Source organism: Dendrobates tinctorius, unplaced genomic scaffold, assembly GCF_039654945.1.
Source record: "Dendrobates tinctorius isolate UK_male_01 unplaced genomic scaffold, ASM3965494v1 ptg000003l, whole genome shotgun sequence".
Taxonomy (NCBI): Eukaryota; Metazoa; Chordata; class Amphibia; order Anura; family Dendrobatidae; genus Dendrobates; species Dendrobates tinctorius.
The window spans coordinates 42144084-42160353 of NW_027361671.1; the positions used below are offsets into that span (position 1 = coordinate 42144084).

At 42.2% G+C, this 16270-nt stretch overlaps 1 protein-coding gene across 2 annotated transcripts in view; it reads right to left on the reverse strand.

The window, feature by feature from the left end:
- The window catches only part of FBXL17 (F-box and leucine rich repeat protein 17), a 1016894-nt gene that overhangs the window by 401599 nt on the left and 599025 nt on the right, over positions 1-16270 (reverse strand). The window contains exon 8 of one of the 2 annotated variants that reach the window (XM_073548176.1): positions 13920-14969. The exons of the other annotated variant lie outside the window; for it this stretch is intronic. Coding sequence (XP_073404277.1) covers positions 14899-14969 — 71 coding nt within the window. The 3' untranslated portion in view covers positions 13920-14898. Of the gene's footprint in view, positions 1-13919; positions 14970-16270 lie in introns of those variants that run through there. 2 annotated transcript variants of the gene reach the window in all.

Below are 16270 nucleotides of genomic sequence, written 5' to 3' on the forward strand. Positions count from 1 at the left end.
GCCCTGTATTGTTCAACATCTTTATCAACGATTTAGATGAAGGAATTGAGGGTAAACTGATTAAATTTGCTGATGACACAAAGCTAGGAGGGATAGCTAATACTAGAGAAGAGAGAGAGGATTCAAAAAGATTTAAATAAACTGGAGAAGTGGGCAGTAACTAACAGAATGGTTTTTAACAGGGAGAAATGCAAAGTACTACATCTGGGCAATAAAAATGAAAAAAGCATATATAGAATGGGAGGAATAGGGCTAAGTGACAGCACATGTGAAAAAGACTTGGGTATACTAATAGATCACAGACTGAATATGAGTCAACAGTGTGATGCAGCAGCAAAAAAGGCAAATGCAGTTCTAGGATGTATTAACAGAAGCATACAGTCTAGATCACGTGAAGTCATTATTTCCCTCTACTCCTCTTTGGTCAGACCTCATCTGGAATATTGTGTCCAGTTTTGGGCACCACATTTTAAAAAAGACATCAACAAACTGGAGCAAGTTCAGAAAAGAGCGACCAGAATGGTGACCGGTCTGCAAACCCTGTCTTATGAGGAAAGGTTGCAGGATTAGGATGTTTAGTTTGCAAAAGAGAAGACTGAGAGGAGACTTAATTGCTGTCTACAAATATCTAAAGGGCTGTCACATTGTAGAAGGATCAACTTTATTCTCATTTGCACAAGGAAAGACTAGAAGCAATGGGATGAAACTGAATGGGAGGAGACACAGATTAGATATTAGAAAAAACTTTTTGACAGTTAGAGTGATCAATGAGTGGAACAGGCTGCCACGAGAAGTGGTGAGTTCTCCTTCAATGGAAGTCTTCAAACAGAGGCTGGACAGACATCTGACTGGGATGATTTAGAGAATCCTGCTTTGAGCAGGGGGTTGGACCAGATGGCCCAGGAGGTCCCTTCCAACTCTACGATTCTATGATTCTATGATTCTATGATTCTATAGCATATTGGAAATGGATTTTTAACATACTTTTTTTGTCAAACACTGGAATCACATACAGCAAATAGTGTATTCGGCAGGGTGTTATCATAAGAATAAGCACATGGTGGCGTTGTGGTGAAGTATGAAGTATGTAGCTGATTCCCAGCACACACGTGAGCGTGCTGAAAAGGAAAAATTGAGGACTCTTTCCAACAGGCAATTGCGTCAGGTTAAAAGAGCAGCTGCAAAAATGCCTTGTCATAGCAGCAGACAAGTTTTTGAAGCTGCTGGTGCCTCCAACGCCCCCCAAACAACAAGATGCAGGGTCCTTCAGAGGTTTGCAGCTGTGCGTAAGCCATCCTGTCGACCACCTCTATCCACTGCACACAAGCAGAAACGGCTCCAGTGGGCCAAACAATACATGAAGACTGACTTCCAAACTGTTTTGTTCACCGATGAGTGCCGTGCAACGCTCGATGGTCCAGATGGATGGAGTGGAGGATGGCTGGTTGAAGGACACCCCATGAAAACATGGCTAAGATGCCAACAAGGAAGAGGTGGAGTAAGGTTTTGGGCTGGAATCATGGGGAGAGAGATTTTTGGCCCCTTTAGGATCCCTGAAGGGGTAAAGATGAATTCCATTATCTATGTGGAGTTTCTAAAACAGCACTTCCTGCCATGGTTCAAGAGGAAAAACCATGCTTTCCGCAGCAAGATCATTTTCATGCATGATAATGCACCGTCTCATGCTGCAAATAACACATCTGCATCTCTGGCTGCTATGGGAGGACAATCTTATGGTGTGACCACCATCTTCCCCTGACCTCAACCCCATTGAGAACCTCTGGAGCATCATCAAAAGTAGTGTCTATGATGGCGGGAGGCAGTTCACATCTAAGCTACAGCTCTGGGAGGGTATTCTGTCCACATGCAAAACAATTGAAGCACAAACCATCCAAAAACTGACAAATTCAATGGACGAGAGAGTTCAGAAGCTTCTTTCGAAAAAGGGGTCCTATGTGCAAATGTAACATCACCTAGAATAAAGTTTTGACTTGAAAACTGTTTGATTTCATTTTGTAATCATGCTTATAATTTCACAATTGACCTTTTTTTTTTTTTCAAAATAAAAATAAAAAGGTTGAAAACTCTGCTGGCATAATAATTTGGAACATGCATTTTGAGTGTTTATTATTTTAAAAAATATACTGTTTTCATAGGCAGTTTGTTCAAAAACACTGCAATTATACTAGAATATTAGATGACTGGAAAATAACAAATGACTGCAATTCATATAGGTAATTTAGAAAAAATGAGGAAATATTTTTTGCATAATAATTTGGAACACAGTGTATAACGCATACATAACCTCTGGTCCCGGCTCAGAAACTGGCGAATCCACACAGTGCATACTGCATGTGCTGGGGGATTCATAAGTCGCCAGTTACACAGTGACTCCAAACTTATCGATTTGGTCAGGACAACCCATTTAACTTTACTTTATTATATCCTATGCAGCATTGCTTCTAAAAGACATACGGCACCAATAGAGGCATCACATGATGGCATGGATAGTTCCAGAAACCCATAGTACAGAGTCCTAGGGACTTATTGTAGTAATGCACAGCCTCCTCCACACTGCTCAGCTGTGTGCTTCGGTTCTGCATACATGCACATAAAAATCTTCGGTTCTTGCAGTCTCATTGCTTTTCCAATTATGCATTTCTACAGTCATGGCCAAAAGTTTTGAGAATGACACAAATATTAATTTTTACAAAGTCTGCTGCTTCATTTTTTCTAATGGCAATTTGCATATACTCCAGAATGTTATAAAGAGTGATCAGCTTAACAGCAATTACTTGCAAAGTCAATATTTGCCTAGAAAATTTACTTTATCCCCCAAAACACATTTCAACATCATTGCAGCCCTGCCTTAAAAGGACCAGCTAACATCGTTTCAGTGATTGCTCCATTAACAAAGGTGTGGGTGATGATGAGGACAGGGCTGGAGATCAATCTGTCATGATTAAGTAAGAATGACACCACTGGACACTTTAAAAAGAGGCTGGTGCTTGGCATCACTGTTTCTCTTCTGTTAACCATGGTTATCTCTAAAGAAACACGTGCAGTCATCATTGCACTGCACAAAAATGGCCTAACAGGGAACAGTATCGCAGCTAGAAAGATTGCACCTCAGTCAACAATCTATCGCATCATCAGGAACTTCAAGGAGAGAGGTTCCCTTGTTGCCAAAAAGGCTCCAGGGCGCCCAAGAAAGACCAGCAAGTGCCAGGACCGTCTCTTAAAAGTGTTTCAGCTGCGGGATCGGGCTACCAGCAGTGCAGAGCTTGCTCAGGAATGGCAGCAGGCAGGTGTGAGTGCATCTGCACGCACTGTGAGGCGGAGACTCTTGGAGCAAGGCCTGGTCTCAAGGAGGGCAGCAAAGAAGCCACATCTCTCCAGAAAAAACATCATGGACAGACTGATATTCTGCAAGAGGTACAGGGAGTGGACTGCTGAGGACTGGGGTAAAGTCATTTTCTCTGATGAATCCCCTTTTCGATTGTTTGGGACATCTGGAAAACGGCTTATTCGGAGAAGACCAGGTGAGCGCTACAACCAGTCTTGTATCATGCCAACTGTCAAGCATCCTGAAACCATTCATGTGTGGGGTTGCTTCTCAGCCAAGGGAATGGGCTCTCTCTCAGTCTTGCCTAAAAACACAGCCATGAATAAAGAATGGTACCAGAATGTCCTCCGAGAGCAACTTCTCCCAACCGTCCAAGAGCAGTTTGGCGATCAACAATGCCTTTTTCAACATGATGGAGCACCTTGCCATAAAGCAAAGGTGATAACTAAATGGCTCAGGGAACAAAACATAGAGATTTTGGGACCATGGCCTGGAAACTCCCCAGATCTTAATCCCATTGAGAACTTGTGGTCAATCATCAAGAGACGGGTGGACAAACAAAAACCTTCAAATTCAGACAAAATAAAAGCATTGATTTTGCAAGAATGGACTGCTATCAGTCAGGATTTGATCCAGAAGTTGATTGAGAGCATGCCAGGGAGAATTGTAGAGGTCCTGAAGAAGAAGGGTCAACACTGCAAATATTGACTTGCTGCATTAACTCATTCTGTCAATATAACCTTTTGTTACTCATAATATGATTGCAATTATATTTCTGTATGTGATAAAAACATCTGACAAACACACATAAAAACCAGAGGGCAGCAGATCATGTGAAAATATAATATTTGTGTCATTCTCAAAACTTTTGGCCATGACTGTATATAAACTATGTGTTAGGCGTCGGATTCCTGTGGCTACACAGCAGGAGTCCAGAGCCTCACACACTGCTTCGCAGCAAGTTACTCCTGAGGCTAAGTCCCTCTGCCGCTCCTCTGAGCATGCTCATGAGACGATGTCCCATTGGAGGTCGGGAGTCACATGCTCAAGTCCTTCTCCTGATCTGATAGGTCCATCTCAGAAATCTGGAAGGTCCCGGCAGCGCACGGCTATAAAAGGGCCGCATGGCCGTTCGGCCATACGCTAGTATAGACATTACTTGCTAGATGTGTGAATGGTGACAGATGTATGATTCTGGTGACTGACTCATTTGAAACCTTCCCTCTGATATTACGCATGTGGATAGGGAATTAGTTCAGAAGTCAGCACCAGTCAGTGGCAAGCCTTAGGTCCCAGTGCACACCGCGCCTCTACACTAGCGTCGGATTCTGCTACTCCTCTCGGCACTATCGTTTCGCGGCAGTGTCCCACGCCGCGCTGCAGTTGCAGCTCTCTTTGGCGCCCGCTGTAGCGACGCCGCACACACGGTAGGTCTAGACGGACGCAGTTCCTTCTGCCTATGGTCCTGCACCTGTGACCAGATACCGTGTGTGCATATATCTGAGACCTGTGACGCTAACAGGCTCAGCCTTTTTGTGTCTACCCTTACTGGCATCTCTGTGATTAAACAGTGATTGCTCTGCGCACCTGGATGACATTTAACCCCGTGCGCATTATACCGCCATATAGCACGTCTGCCATTACTTAGCAGCAGTTATAACACCTTCTGCACAGTGGACCCCGAGCGGCGAGCGCACTTTATTATTTATTTTATTTAGTGCGTTCTGCCGTTCCTAACACTATGCATGCTGTCCCTCTATAATGAGGATACAGTTCTATGAATATGTATGAGAAAGCCATGACATTTACAAATAGTATAGATCCTGCAAAGAGATATAAAGCAGCTGAGGTAGCTTCAGAATATTGTATCAATCAATCTCCATATTGTATTACACTTTTTTTTTCTTTCTTTAGGTGGTTGGGGGGTGTTTTAATTTAGATACAGACAAAATAAAATCTGGACAATTTAGCACTAGAATAGAGAAGAATGCAAAGAATAAGCTATTACAGTTTAATACAACCACTAAAAACCTGGTTAAATGCCAATACAAGAGCACGGTGGCTGAGCTTGTGGCTTGCTTGTATGAGTGATTAATTACCCGGAAACAACTACTCGACTCTTGCATAGATTAAGCTCATGAGAACAAGATCAGACCTAAATGGAAGTTGGGGGTCAACGATGATGTAAATCAGCAATAGCTGTACAATCACTTCTCCTGTGGGGACCAGTGATTAACACTCTTTCTACAAGAAGAAACATTGGATTTATGAAGATCCTTCTTCCATTTTTCACATTTGTCATACTGTATGTGAGCTGTAGCAGACCTCCTAACTGAGACTCATTTGCCTCAGTATACATTCTTTGAAAGTTACCTGATGGTTTAATATCTTGCTGGTTTAAAATAATTTTATCATTACGATGGGGGAAATCATTTTCTTATATATGGACTTTCTGGTGGCCCATGCACATACACAGAAGCCAATCTAAACATGCAGAGCTGCGGCAAAAAATAATGACAGGGATACTGAGGCAGACTGATGGGACAGGAGGTGTATTTCAGAAGACCCCAGACTTCATTAGATCACGGTAAAGTCACAGATAGACAGACGGATGGATGGATAGATGGCTAGATACAGTACAGACCAAAAGTTTGGACGCACCCTATCATTCAAAGAGTTTTCTTTATTTTCATGACTATGAAAATTGTAGATTCACTCTGAAGGCATCAAAACTATGAATTAACATATGTGGAATTATATAATTAACAAAAAAGTGTGAAACAATTGAAAATATGTTTTATATTCTAGGTTCTTCAAAGTAGCCACCTTTTGCTTTGATTACTGCTTTGCACACTCTTGGCATTCTCTTGATGAGCTTCAAGAGGTTGTCACCGGAAATGGTCTTCCAACAGTCTTGAAGGAGTTCCCAGAGATGCTTAGCACTTGTTGGCCCTTTTGCCTTCACTCTGCGGTCCAGCTCTCCCCAAACCATCTCGATTCGGTTCAGGTCTGGTGACTGTGGAGGCCAGGTCATCTGGCGTAGCACCCCATCACTGTTCTTCTTTGTCAAATAGCCCTTACACAGCCTGGACATGTGTTTGGGGACATTGTCCTCTTGAAAAATAAATGATGGTCCAACTAAATGCAAACCGGATGGAATAGCATACCGCTGCAAGATGCTGTGGTAGCCATGCTGGTTCAGTATGCCTTCAATTTTGAATACATCCCCAACAAAGTCACCAGCAAAGCACCCCCACACCATCAAATTGAAGGTTCAGTATGCCTTCAATTTTGAATACATCGCCAACAATGTCACCAGCAAAGCACCCCCACACCATCACACCTCCTCCTCCATGCTTCACGGTGGGACGCAGGCATGTAGAGTCCATCCATTCACCTTTTCTGCGTCGCACAAAGACATGGTGGCTGGAACCAAAGATCTCAAATTTGGACTCATCAGACCAAAGCACAGATTTCCACTGGTCTAATGTCCATTCCTTGTGTTCTTTAGCCCAAACAAGTCTCTTCTGCTTGTGGCCTGTCCTTAGCAGTGGTTTCCTAGCAGCTATTTTACCACGAAGGCCTGCTGCACAACATCTCCTCTTAACAGTTGTTGTAGAGATGTGTCTAATGCTAGAACTCTGTGTGGCATTGACCTGGTCTCTAATCTGAGCTGCTGTTAACCTGCGATTTCTGAGGCTGGTGACTCAGATGAACTTATCCTCCGCAGCAGAAGTGACTCTTGGTCTTCCTTTCCTGGGCCGGTCCTCATGTGAGCCAGTAGCGCTTGATGGTTTTTGCCACTGCACTTGGGGACACTTTCAAAGTTTTCCCAATTTTTCGGACTGATTGACCTTCATTTCTTAAAGTAATGATGGCCACTCGTTTTTCTTTACTTAGAATTTGTATTATGGCAAGAAAAAAGCAGCTAACAGTCTATTCAGTAGGACTATCAGCTGTGTATCCACTAGACTTCTGCACAACACAACTGATGGACCCAACCCTATTTATAAGGCAAGAAATCCCACTTATTAAACCTGACAGGGCACACCTGTGAAGTGAAAACCATTTCTGGTGACTACCTCTTGAAGCTCATCAAGAGAATGCCAAAAGCAGTAATCAAAGCAAAAGGTGGCTACTTTTAACAACCTAGAATATAAGACATATTTTCAGTTGTTTCACACTTTTTTGTTAATTATATAATTCCACATGTGTTAATTCATAGTTTTGATGCCTTCAGAGTGAATCTACAATTTTCATAGTCATGAAAATAAAGAAAACTCTTTGAATGAGAAGGTGTGTCCAAACTTTTGGTCTGTACTCTAGATAGATGGATAGATATTGTAGAGAATCTGCTATTTGACAGTCGGCAGTGTTCAAACACAGGCATAAAGTTCATATAGCACACAGGAAGGTTTATTAAAATTCATAACATTTCCAGCATTAAGTAAAATATACAGCCTTCTCTGGCATGAAGTCAAGAAAAGGAAAAATAAAACAGTCCATATGACAGAACAGTCTTACCCGTTCAGCTACACACCTGATCCTGCACCAAAAGATATTTCCACGCCTCACCCTTAAACACTGCTCCATGCTCAGTTTTGGTCAGCAGCAAACTGATTCTCTCCTCACAGCATACTTCCTGGTTCTATATATAACCCCAGCCTACTTAGCTTTGCTACATACCTTCCCCCTCTGCCCAAAATCAAGGTCTGGACACTGTCTGCCAGCCCACAGTGAACCCCGTCCCACCAAGGCTTAACAAAGCAAAAATGACATACCTGGTGGGGCTTCTTTTTGCTGGTTCTTAAACCTTATATTGGTCCTCACCAACCCTTTCCATCACTTCATAGGGCCCTTGCCATTTGGCGATCAATTTGTATTAAACTGTGGGCAATAAGACCCTCACTCGATCCCCAAGTTCAAATTGTTTCACCTGAGTCACTAGACTATACCCCTGCATCGTGCCTTAAGGAGGCACTCTTTTACCTGGGCACAAACTTTGATCCCTTGACTGATCACTATGCCTAGCCAAACGTGGAAGCATAACTCCAGTTCCTGTATTTTCTTGACCGAAGTCCCTGATTTGGACGGTTCCATAATTTCACCTGGACACCTCCAGCTCAAGGATTATGACTTAAGGTGATGCTGCCTCTTCCTTGTCGCTAACCAGTATTGACACTTGAGGCACACTGGCTTCGATGAGGTTTTCTTTTTATCACTGTACCCTGGTTGTCAGTCAATAAATCGATCCACTACTACTCCTTACACCATCTGTGCTGGAACGCAGGTCTCAGGCTGCAGCCATTTTTGCGCCAGCTGTAACATGTCAAACACATAGTGTTGTCCTTTTGATAGTGCAAGAGGTGCACCCGTTGCATCCTTCCGGACTGGGTTATGACCAAATGGTTCAGAATCTCTGCCCTCAGCTTGCCGTTCTCCTTGGCATCCTGAAGGTCATATTATATGGCACTTGTACTTACAACTGTTCATTTTACCTTTTTACCCAAATAATTCTTCTCTTTTCTCTACCCTATGTAGAAACAAGTAGTCTCTTGACCCTGGATTTATCATTCTCCTCTTCAACTTCTCACCCAGCTGCTCCGCCATTGACTTTTGCAGTGACTGGTGATTCATACAGGGAAAACTTACCTCCTCTCTCTACATAGAGCTAAGGCTGGTTTCACATTAGCGTTTTTTAGCGCAGCGCATCATGCGCATCCATGCGCCCCTATGTTTAACATGGGGGAGCATGGTCTAGCGTTTGCACGCGTTTGTATGCGTTTTCATTCGCATGTGTTTTTTTGTAGTGTGCGCCTAGGCGCGTCGGACGCAACCTGTTGCATTTTTGGTCCGTCCAACCTGTGTAAAAAAACGGATGCGCACGGAATGCACCAAAATATCACATTACAGTCTATGGGAATGCAGGCGTGCGCATAGCCATGCGCAGGCCAACGTTTAAAATCGCATGTGTTTTAAGAGTTAACATGGCTAGAAACGCATGCGCATAAAAAAAGCAAACACATGCAAAATGCATGATGCATTTTTTTGCATGCATTTCTATTGCGCACGAAGCGCAGCACTAAAAAACGGTAATGTGAAAGTAGCCTTAGAAGGGTTCTCCGTACATAGTCCTCCATACAGTATTATGGGCACCACATAGTCCTCCATACAATATTATGGGCACTACATAGTCCTCCATACATTATGGGCACCACATAGTCCACCAGACAGTATTATGTGCACCAAATAGTCCTCTATACAGTATTATGAGCACCACACAGTTCTCCATATGAGTATAATGGGCTTCATATATTCCAAGATTCCGAGGCACCAGAGAAAATAGGGATAAAACATTACCTTTATTATATACTTTAAAAATAACATGGTGAAATACATTCGAAGTAGAATAGTAAAGCAATGTTTCGACCCAAAAGGGTTTTTTTCAAGCCAGGAGTACAATAAAAATTACAGCCACATATATTGCTTCATATAGAATAATGGTCCCTATATATTGCTTCATGCAGAATAAGAGGGCTCATATAAAGTTCCATACGGAATAATGAGACCCATACAATGCTCCATACAGAATAATCGGACTCATATAATGCTCCATACAGAATGAGCCCAATATAATGCTCCACACAGAAGAGTGAACACTATATAATGCTCCATACAGCATGGGCCCCAAATAATGCTCCATACAAAATAGGCCCCATATATAAATAAAATACCTCTTTTCAGCATAGCCGTCTTCTGTATCTCTGCTCTGTGACTGCTCAGAGCAGAGGGCTCACAGTAGTGATGTCATCACGCCCTCTGACCTGAGATGTCACAAAGTCAGAAAATGAGGAAGAAACCAGACTGTAGAGGAACAGGAAAATGTAAGTATTGCAAGTGCTGGGGCTCCGAGCAAGTGGGGGGTCCACTCATGGGCGCAGGCATTGGGCTCTCCCGACTCACGTGCCCCATAGCTTGCCGATGTTCCCGATGGCAGGTGGGCCCACTGGCTTGCTCAGGGCCCAGGCACTTGCCTGCGAGTGCCGGGTGGTGACACCTGCCCTGTCGAGTGGCCACAGACTATCAACATGACTGCTGGACTCGAGTCCTGTGAAACTTTTTTCTCAACTCGACTTTCCTACCTTAAATCCTTTCTACCATATAGTTGCATGAAACAATAAAAAGCATGCCTGCTACTCCCTCATAGTACATCATTCCACTTACTATATACAGCCCTATTATACAGTACATTGCTCCTTTTAGCTCATTGGCATACAGCCCTATTCTACAGTAGTGTAGCACATCTCAATTCAGCTCCCTCTTTACACAGTCCCAACCTGTAGTGTATCTCTCTTCAGCCCCCTCTATACACAGCCTCAACCTGTAGTGCATCTCTCTTCAGCCCCCTTTATACACAGCTCCAACCTGTTCCCTTTCTTCTTTAGCATGTTGTGGAGCGTTATCCGATCTAACATTCATGTTCGGAGACATCCTACGGAATATCTGGCACAGTGTCCTCTTTTCATGGCAGAGACTACATCAGCAACATTGTACTTGGCAGCATCTCACCTTGCAGCGTTCACAAAGCCAGCTCTGCCCAGCTAACCATGGAGGAAATTATATTTAATGAATATCATGTAACAAAGGATAATTGTTTATAAGGCACTGGGGACTGGACGGGCGGCTTCTGTGCTGCATTACTCAAGGAAACATGCAACTAATTAAAACTTCTAAAAAAAGAAAAAGTTATGAAAATCAAATAAATCTATAAAAGACAAGGGTTGATCATAACAGGAAAAGGGAACATATGTACTTTTACAGACGTGGCACAGCAAGATAGAAAAATGTTAATATAAATTATATCTCATGAAAAAAAGGAAACAGAAAATGATAAAATATAATACAAATGTGATAATGCAGAGAATGCTTGGCTTATAAAGCCTGTCTGCACTGCTTTATGATCCCAGTCCACTTGTAAAGATTTTATATACAATGTGAAGTGGATCTCTTTGGGCTCAATTATTGACTGCCAAATGCCACTTTTGAGTGCGCTGGGAAGCCAGGATTATGACAAATGATATGACATAAAGAATCTGTCAACTAATCCTGACAACACTAATCAGCTTTGTGTATCTTCTCTTCCAGCTAAAGAATGCATTGCTATCCTCTGGTGAGGTATGGAACATTTACTCATTTAAAGCTACAGTGATTCGATCTTGTAGAACAAACATTCATGTTTTTGATTCAGCTCCTGAGAGCACATTTCTTAGAGCTAAATCCTGGGACATACAATTGTGCTCAAAAGTTTACATACCCTGGCAGAATTTTTGCTTTCTTGGCCTTTTTTCAGAGAATATCAATGATAACACCAAAACCTTTTCTCCACTCAGAGTTAGTGGTTGGGTGAAGCCATTTATTGTAAAACTACTGTGTTTTCTCTTTTTAACTCATAATGACAGCCCAAAACATCCAAATGACCCATATCGAAAATTCACATACCCTGATGATTTTGGCCTGACATCATGCACAGAAGTTGACACACAAATGGGTTTGAATGGCTATTAAAAGGTAACATCCTCACCTGTGACCTGTTTGCTTGTAATCAGTGCGTGTGCATAAAAGCTGAGTGAGTTTCCAGGATCCAGACAGAGTCTTGCATCTTTCATCCAGCAACTGACGTTTCTGGATTGTGAGTCATGGTTTAAAGCAAAAGATCTGTCAACCTAGCTATGAGAAAAGGTAGCTTAACTGTATAAAACAGGAAAGGGATACAAAAAGATATCCAAGGAATTGATAATGCCTGTCAGCAGCGTTCAAACTGATTAACAAAAGCAAAATCAGGGGCTCTGTAAAAGCAAAACTACGGTCAGGTAGACCAACAAAAATTTTGTCCACAACTGCCAGGAAAATTGTTCGGGATGCAAAGAAAAACCCACAAATAACATCAGCTGAAATACTGTACTCTCTGAAAACTAGCAGTGTGGCTGTTTCAAGATGCACGATAAAGAGGCACTTGAAAAAAATGGGCTGTATGGTCGGCTCGCCAGAAGAAAGTCATTACTGCGCAAATACCACAAAGTATCTCGCCTACAATACGCAAAACAGCACAGAGATAAGCCTCAATACTTCTGGAACAAGGTAATTTGGAGTGATGAGACCAAAATTGATCTTTTTGGCCACAAACATAAACGTTACATTTGGAGAGAGCTCAACAAGGCCTATGATGAAAGGAACACTATTCCTACTGTAAAGCATGGAGGTGGATCGCTGATGTTTTGGGGATGTGAGATCTACAAAGGCACAGGAAACTTGGTCAAAGTTGACAATGATCCAAAACACAAGGCGAAGTCATTGGCTACAGCAAAACAAAGTGAAGGTTCTGGAGTGGCCATCTCAGTCTCCTGACCTCAATGTCATTGAGCCACTCTAGGAAGATTTCAAGCGTGCAGCTCATGCTAGACAGCCCAGGAATTTACAGTAACTGCAGGCTTTTTGCCAAGAATAGTGGGTAGCTTTTGTGTCTGAGAAATAAAGAACCTCATCCAAAACCTCATCCACAACTACCACAAAATACTTCAAGCTGTCATTGATGCTATAGGGGGCAATACACAGTATTAAGAAATGGTGTATGTGAACATTTGATCAGGGTCATTTGGATGTTTTGGGTTGTCATTATGATTTAAAAAGAGAAAACACGGTACTTTGGCAATAAGTAGATTCACCCAACCACTAACCATGAGTGGAGAAAAATTTTGGTGTTATCATTCATACTCTCTGAAAAAAGGCCAAGAAAGCAAAAATTCTGCCGGGGTATGTAAACTTTTGAGCACAACTGTACATATGAAGTGCCATTCTTGTTGGCGCCGGTCCTATCTCACGTACATATCCCTGCAGTGGGCTTCAGGAAAATGGCTGCCAGAGGCAGCACATATGCAGATAGAGATCTCAGGAAACAATATCTTATCTCCTGTGATTTCAATCTGAGCATGTGCCGCCTCTGATGGCAATTTTCCGAAAAGCCCACTGCAGGGAACTGAATGAGAAAGAGAACTTAGCTTACCAGTGCCAACATCTAATGAGCGCCGAGGCACTGCTGCATCACCACACTCCTGCCGACGCCAACATCCTAAAGCAGCTGCTCTGCCTCCTGTGACCCTGCTCCACAGCCGCCCCCTACCATTGTAAAACGGATTATAAAATGCACCATCATTTTATTTCCCAAATTTTTTCCCCTATTTTCGACCCCAAGATTTGTGTTGCGTCTTATTGTCCAATGCATTTTATAATCTGTAAAATAAGAAAAGTACTCGTACTTCTCCTGGATTGGATTACAGATTTGGCTTAAAAAAATGAACCTCAAACTGCATCAAAAACTGTATGCTCCCAAGTAGGGTAGAGACTGGTATTTTGCTCCTGCGTTTTTGAAAATCTGATACATTTAACTGTCCAAGGAGTGGATGTGATTTTATGATAACTCAGTCATGATACTGAGCTGGTAGATAGCCGAGAGACACACACCATAAGCCTGAGAGACACAGGCTGGGGTTCCTTAATTTATTAAAACATCATATATCAAAAAGAGACAAAATCACCAGCATCAAACACACAATAAAAAAGGAATAAAAAAACACTACTTAAAAACGCAATGAAAAAAATGCATGTAACCTAATTGACATATTATGTGCAGAAATGCCTCAACATCAAAAACTCACCAAGTACTCATCGTGGGAACATAGCCTTACTGTTAAAAGTGGGAACGCTCACTTTAACTAAGGGAGTGTATAGGCACAGGTTGAGATCATTCATCCCCTAATTTGGCAGCCAAAGCTGCCGTGCAGTTACTTTGCTCACGATTGATTGCTATGTGTAGCAGACGATACATTTTATTCCTGGCCGTAATTCTCCTTTACCAGCCCCTGCACACAGTCCTGAGTACAGTCACATCAGTTACAGAAGCTACTCCCTAGTAAAACGCTGACCCCAGCGTGCAGGAAAAAACTTGTCCCTGACATTATATGTGCCTTAGGGGTAATGTTACCTGGCGCACAATTAGTCTACCAATGAAAGCGAAACGTGCCGTAATAAAAGCATGATAAACATAGCAGCGCAAGAAAAATGAATGTCAAATAGTTATAGTGTCAGTGGCGTGGATGGCTGCTCCTTTACAAGCAGTACGGGGACAATTACAGAGCAGAATCGGACAGGGCAAGTAATAAATACACATGTGCCCGTATGTCAGAGCCGCAGCTACGTGACCCCAACACAAAGGAATGACAATCCGTCCCTGTCCTCCAGACATATTATAGACTGTAAAGCAGGTTTGCCTGCTAATAAGTGCTACAGCCCAGGGAAGCGGTGAACTCTAGAAGTAGAGCAGAAAATTGGAAAGACACATTCACAAGTCTATCCGTGAGTCCTGTCCTCTTGCGCACGGAGATATCTTGCCATCAGAGTAATTCATTTGACACACACTCTCCCCTGCAGCTGACTCTTACCAGTCTTTAGTAAAAGATGGGTTTCTTCCTTGCAGTTAACAACTTATCATCTGCTGCCTATTTCAATTCTGCCATTCTTCCAAGTCCCTTCTCCCTGCCTAATGCAATTATTCTATAAGAGAAGAAAACTGCAAGAAGACAAAAAGAAGCCAAAGGATTAATTCAGGATACCGATACCTCATGAAAAGACTTAGCATATTGAAATGTATTTTTTCCCCCGTCTTGGTGGACTCAGATGGCCCGAGGCCGCGTTTGTGGCGCGATTCATCTCCCCATGCTATCACGATTTCAGCACACAATTTAACGGTGGCATGGAGCCAATTTTTTTTCCTTTACCCCTATACTTTCAATCAGTTAAAAAAAAATATTAAAATATTGAACGGTGTACTTGTAGAATCCAAGAGTATTCCTTTTCTATTTAATAAACGCAGAATTAATCGGATAATTACAAACAAGTTTTTCGTTATTTTTTAAAATTTTTCTTTAACTTGGCCTACACGTATACCCATTTTCATTTAATCAATTCTGAAAAGCTATTATTACTTCTATAGCATGTATCAATCTTTTTCATCTGAGTTTCTCTTTATTTAAAAAACAAAAATACAGACCAAAAAAAGGTGCAAATCAGAATCAGATGGAAATTGGTGCCAAAGAAACGTAAAACTTAAAGAAATGAACGTTCTTCAAGGGACAGCTTTTAACAAAAATGTATGCAGCGTGAACAAATTCTAAGAATCATAGAATGCTATAGTGGGAAGGGACCTCCTGGGCCATCTGGTCCAACCCCCTGCTCAATGCAGGATTCACTAAACCATCCCAGACAGATGTCTGCCAAGCCTCTGTTTGAAGACTTCCATTGAAGGAGAACTCACCACCCCTCGTGGCAGCCTGTTCCACTCATTGATCACCCTCACTGATCAAAAGAGGTTTTCGGCTACTACATCTGGCTGCGTCCAGAGCTGGCAGCAACTGATTTCCGGGGTTACCCACCGATTTGATATTGATGAACTATGCATGGTCATTGATATTATAGTGGCAGGAAACCCCTTTAATGGTTTACTCACATGACCATTTTTGTTTTCCAAAACTTTTATTAGGGTTTTATATAACAAAAGGAAGGGGAGGGAAGAGGGGGGGACAGGGAGGGGAAGGGAGAAAGGAGAAAAGGGACCAAGTGGTCCTTGAAACCCAAAGGATATTAATAACAAGTAAACTGATACATAGGACTCAATAATTCAATAATCACAAAGGCAAAGGATACACGAATAATAGAACAAACAATGCTGCAGGATGTTTTCAAAAATCATTTAAGGAAATAGTGTAATCCAACTGGACCATTTTCTATTAAATTTGCCAAGCTTAACATTCACCTGGGCTATTTTATATTCAAAAGCTCTATGGAGGGTATGGAGGGTTAGTTTTCCTATAA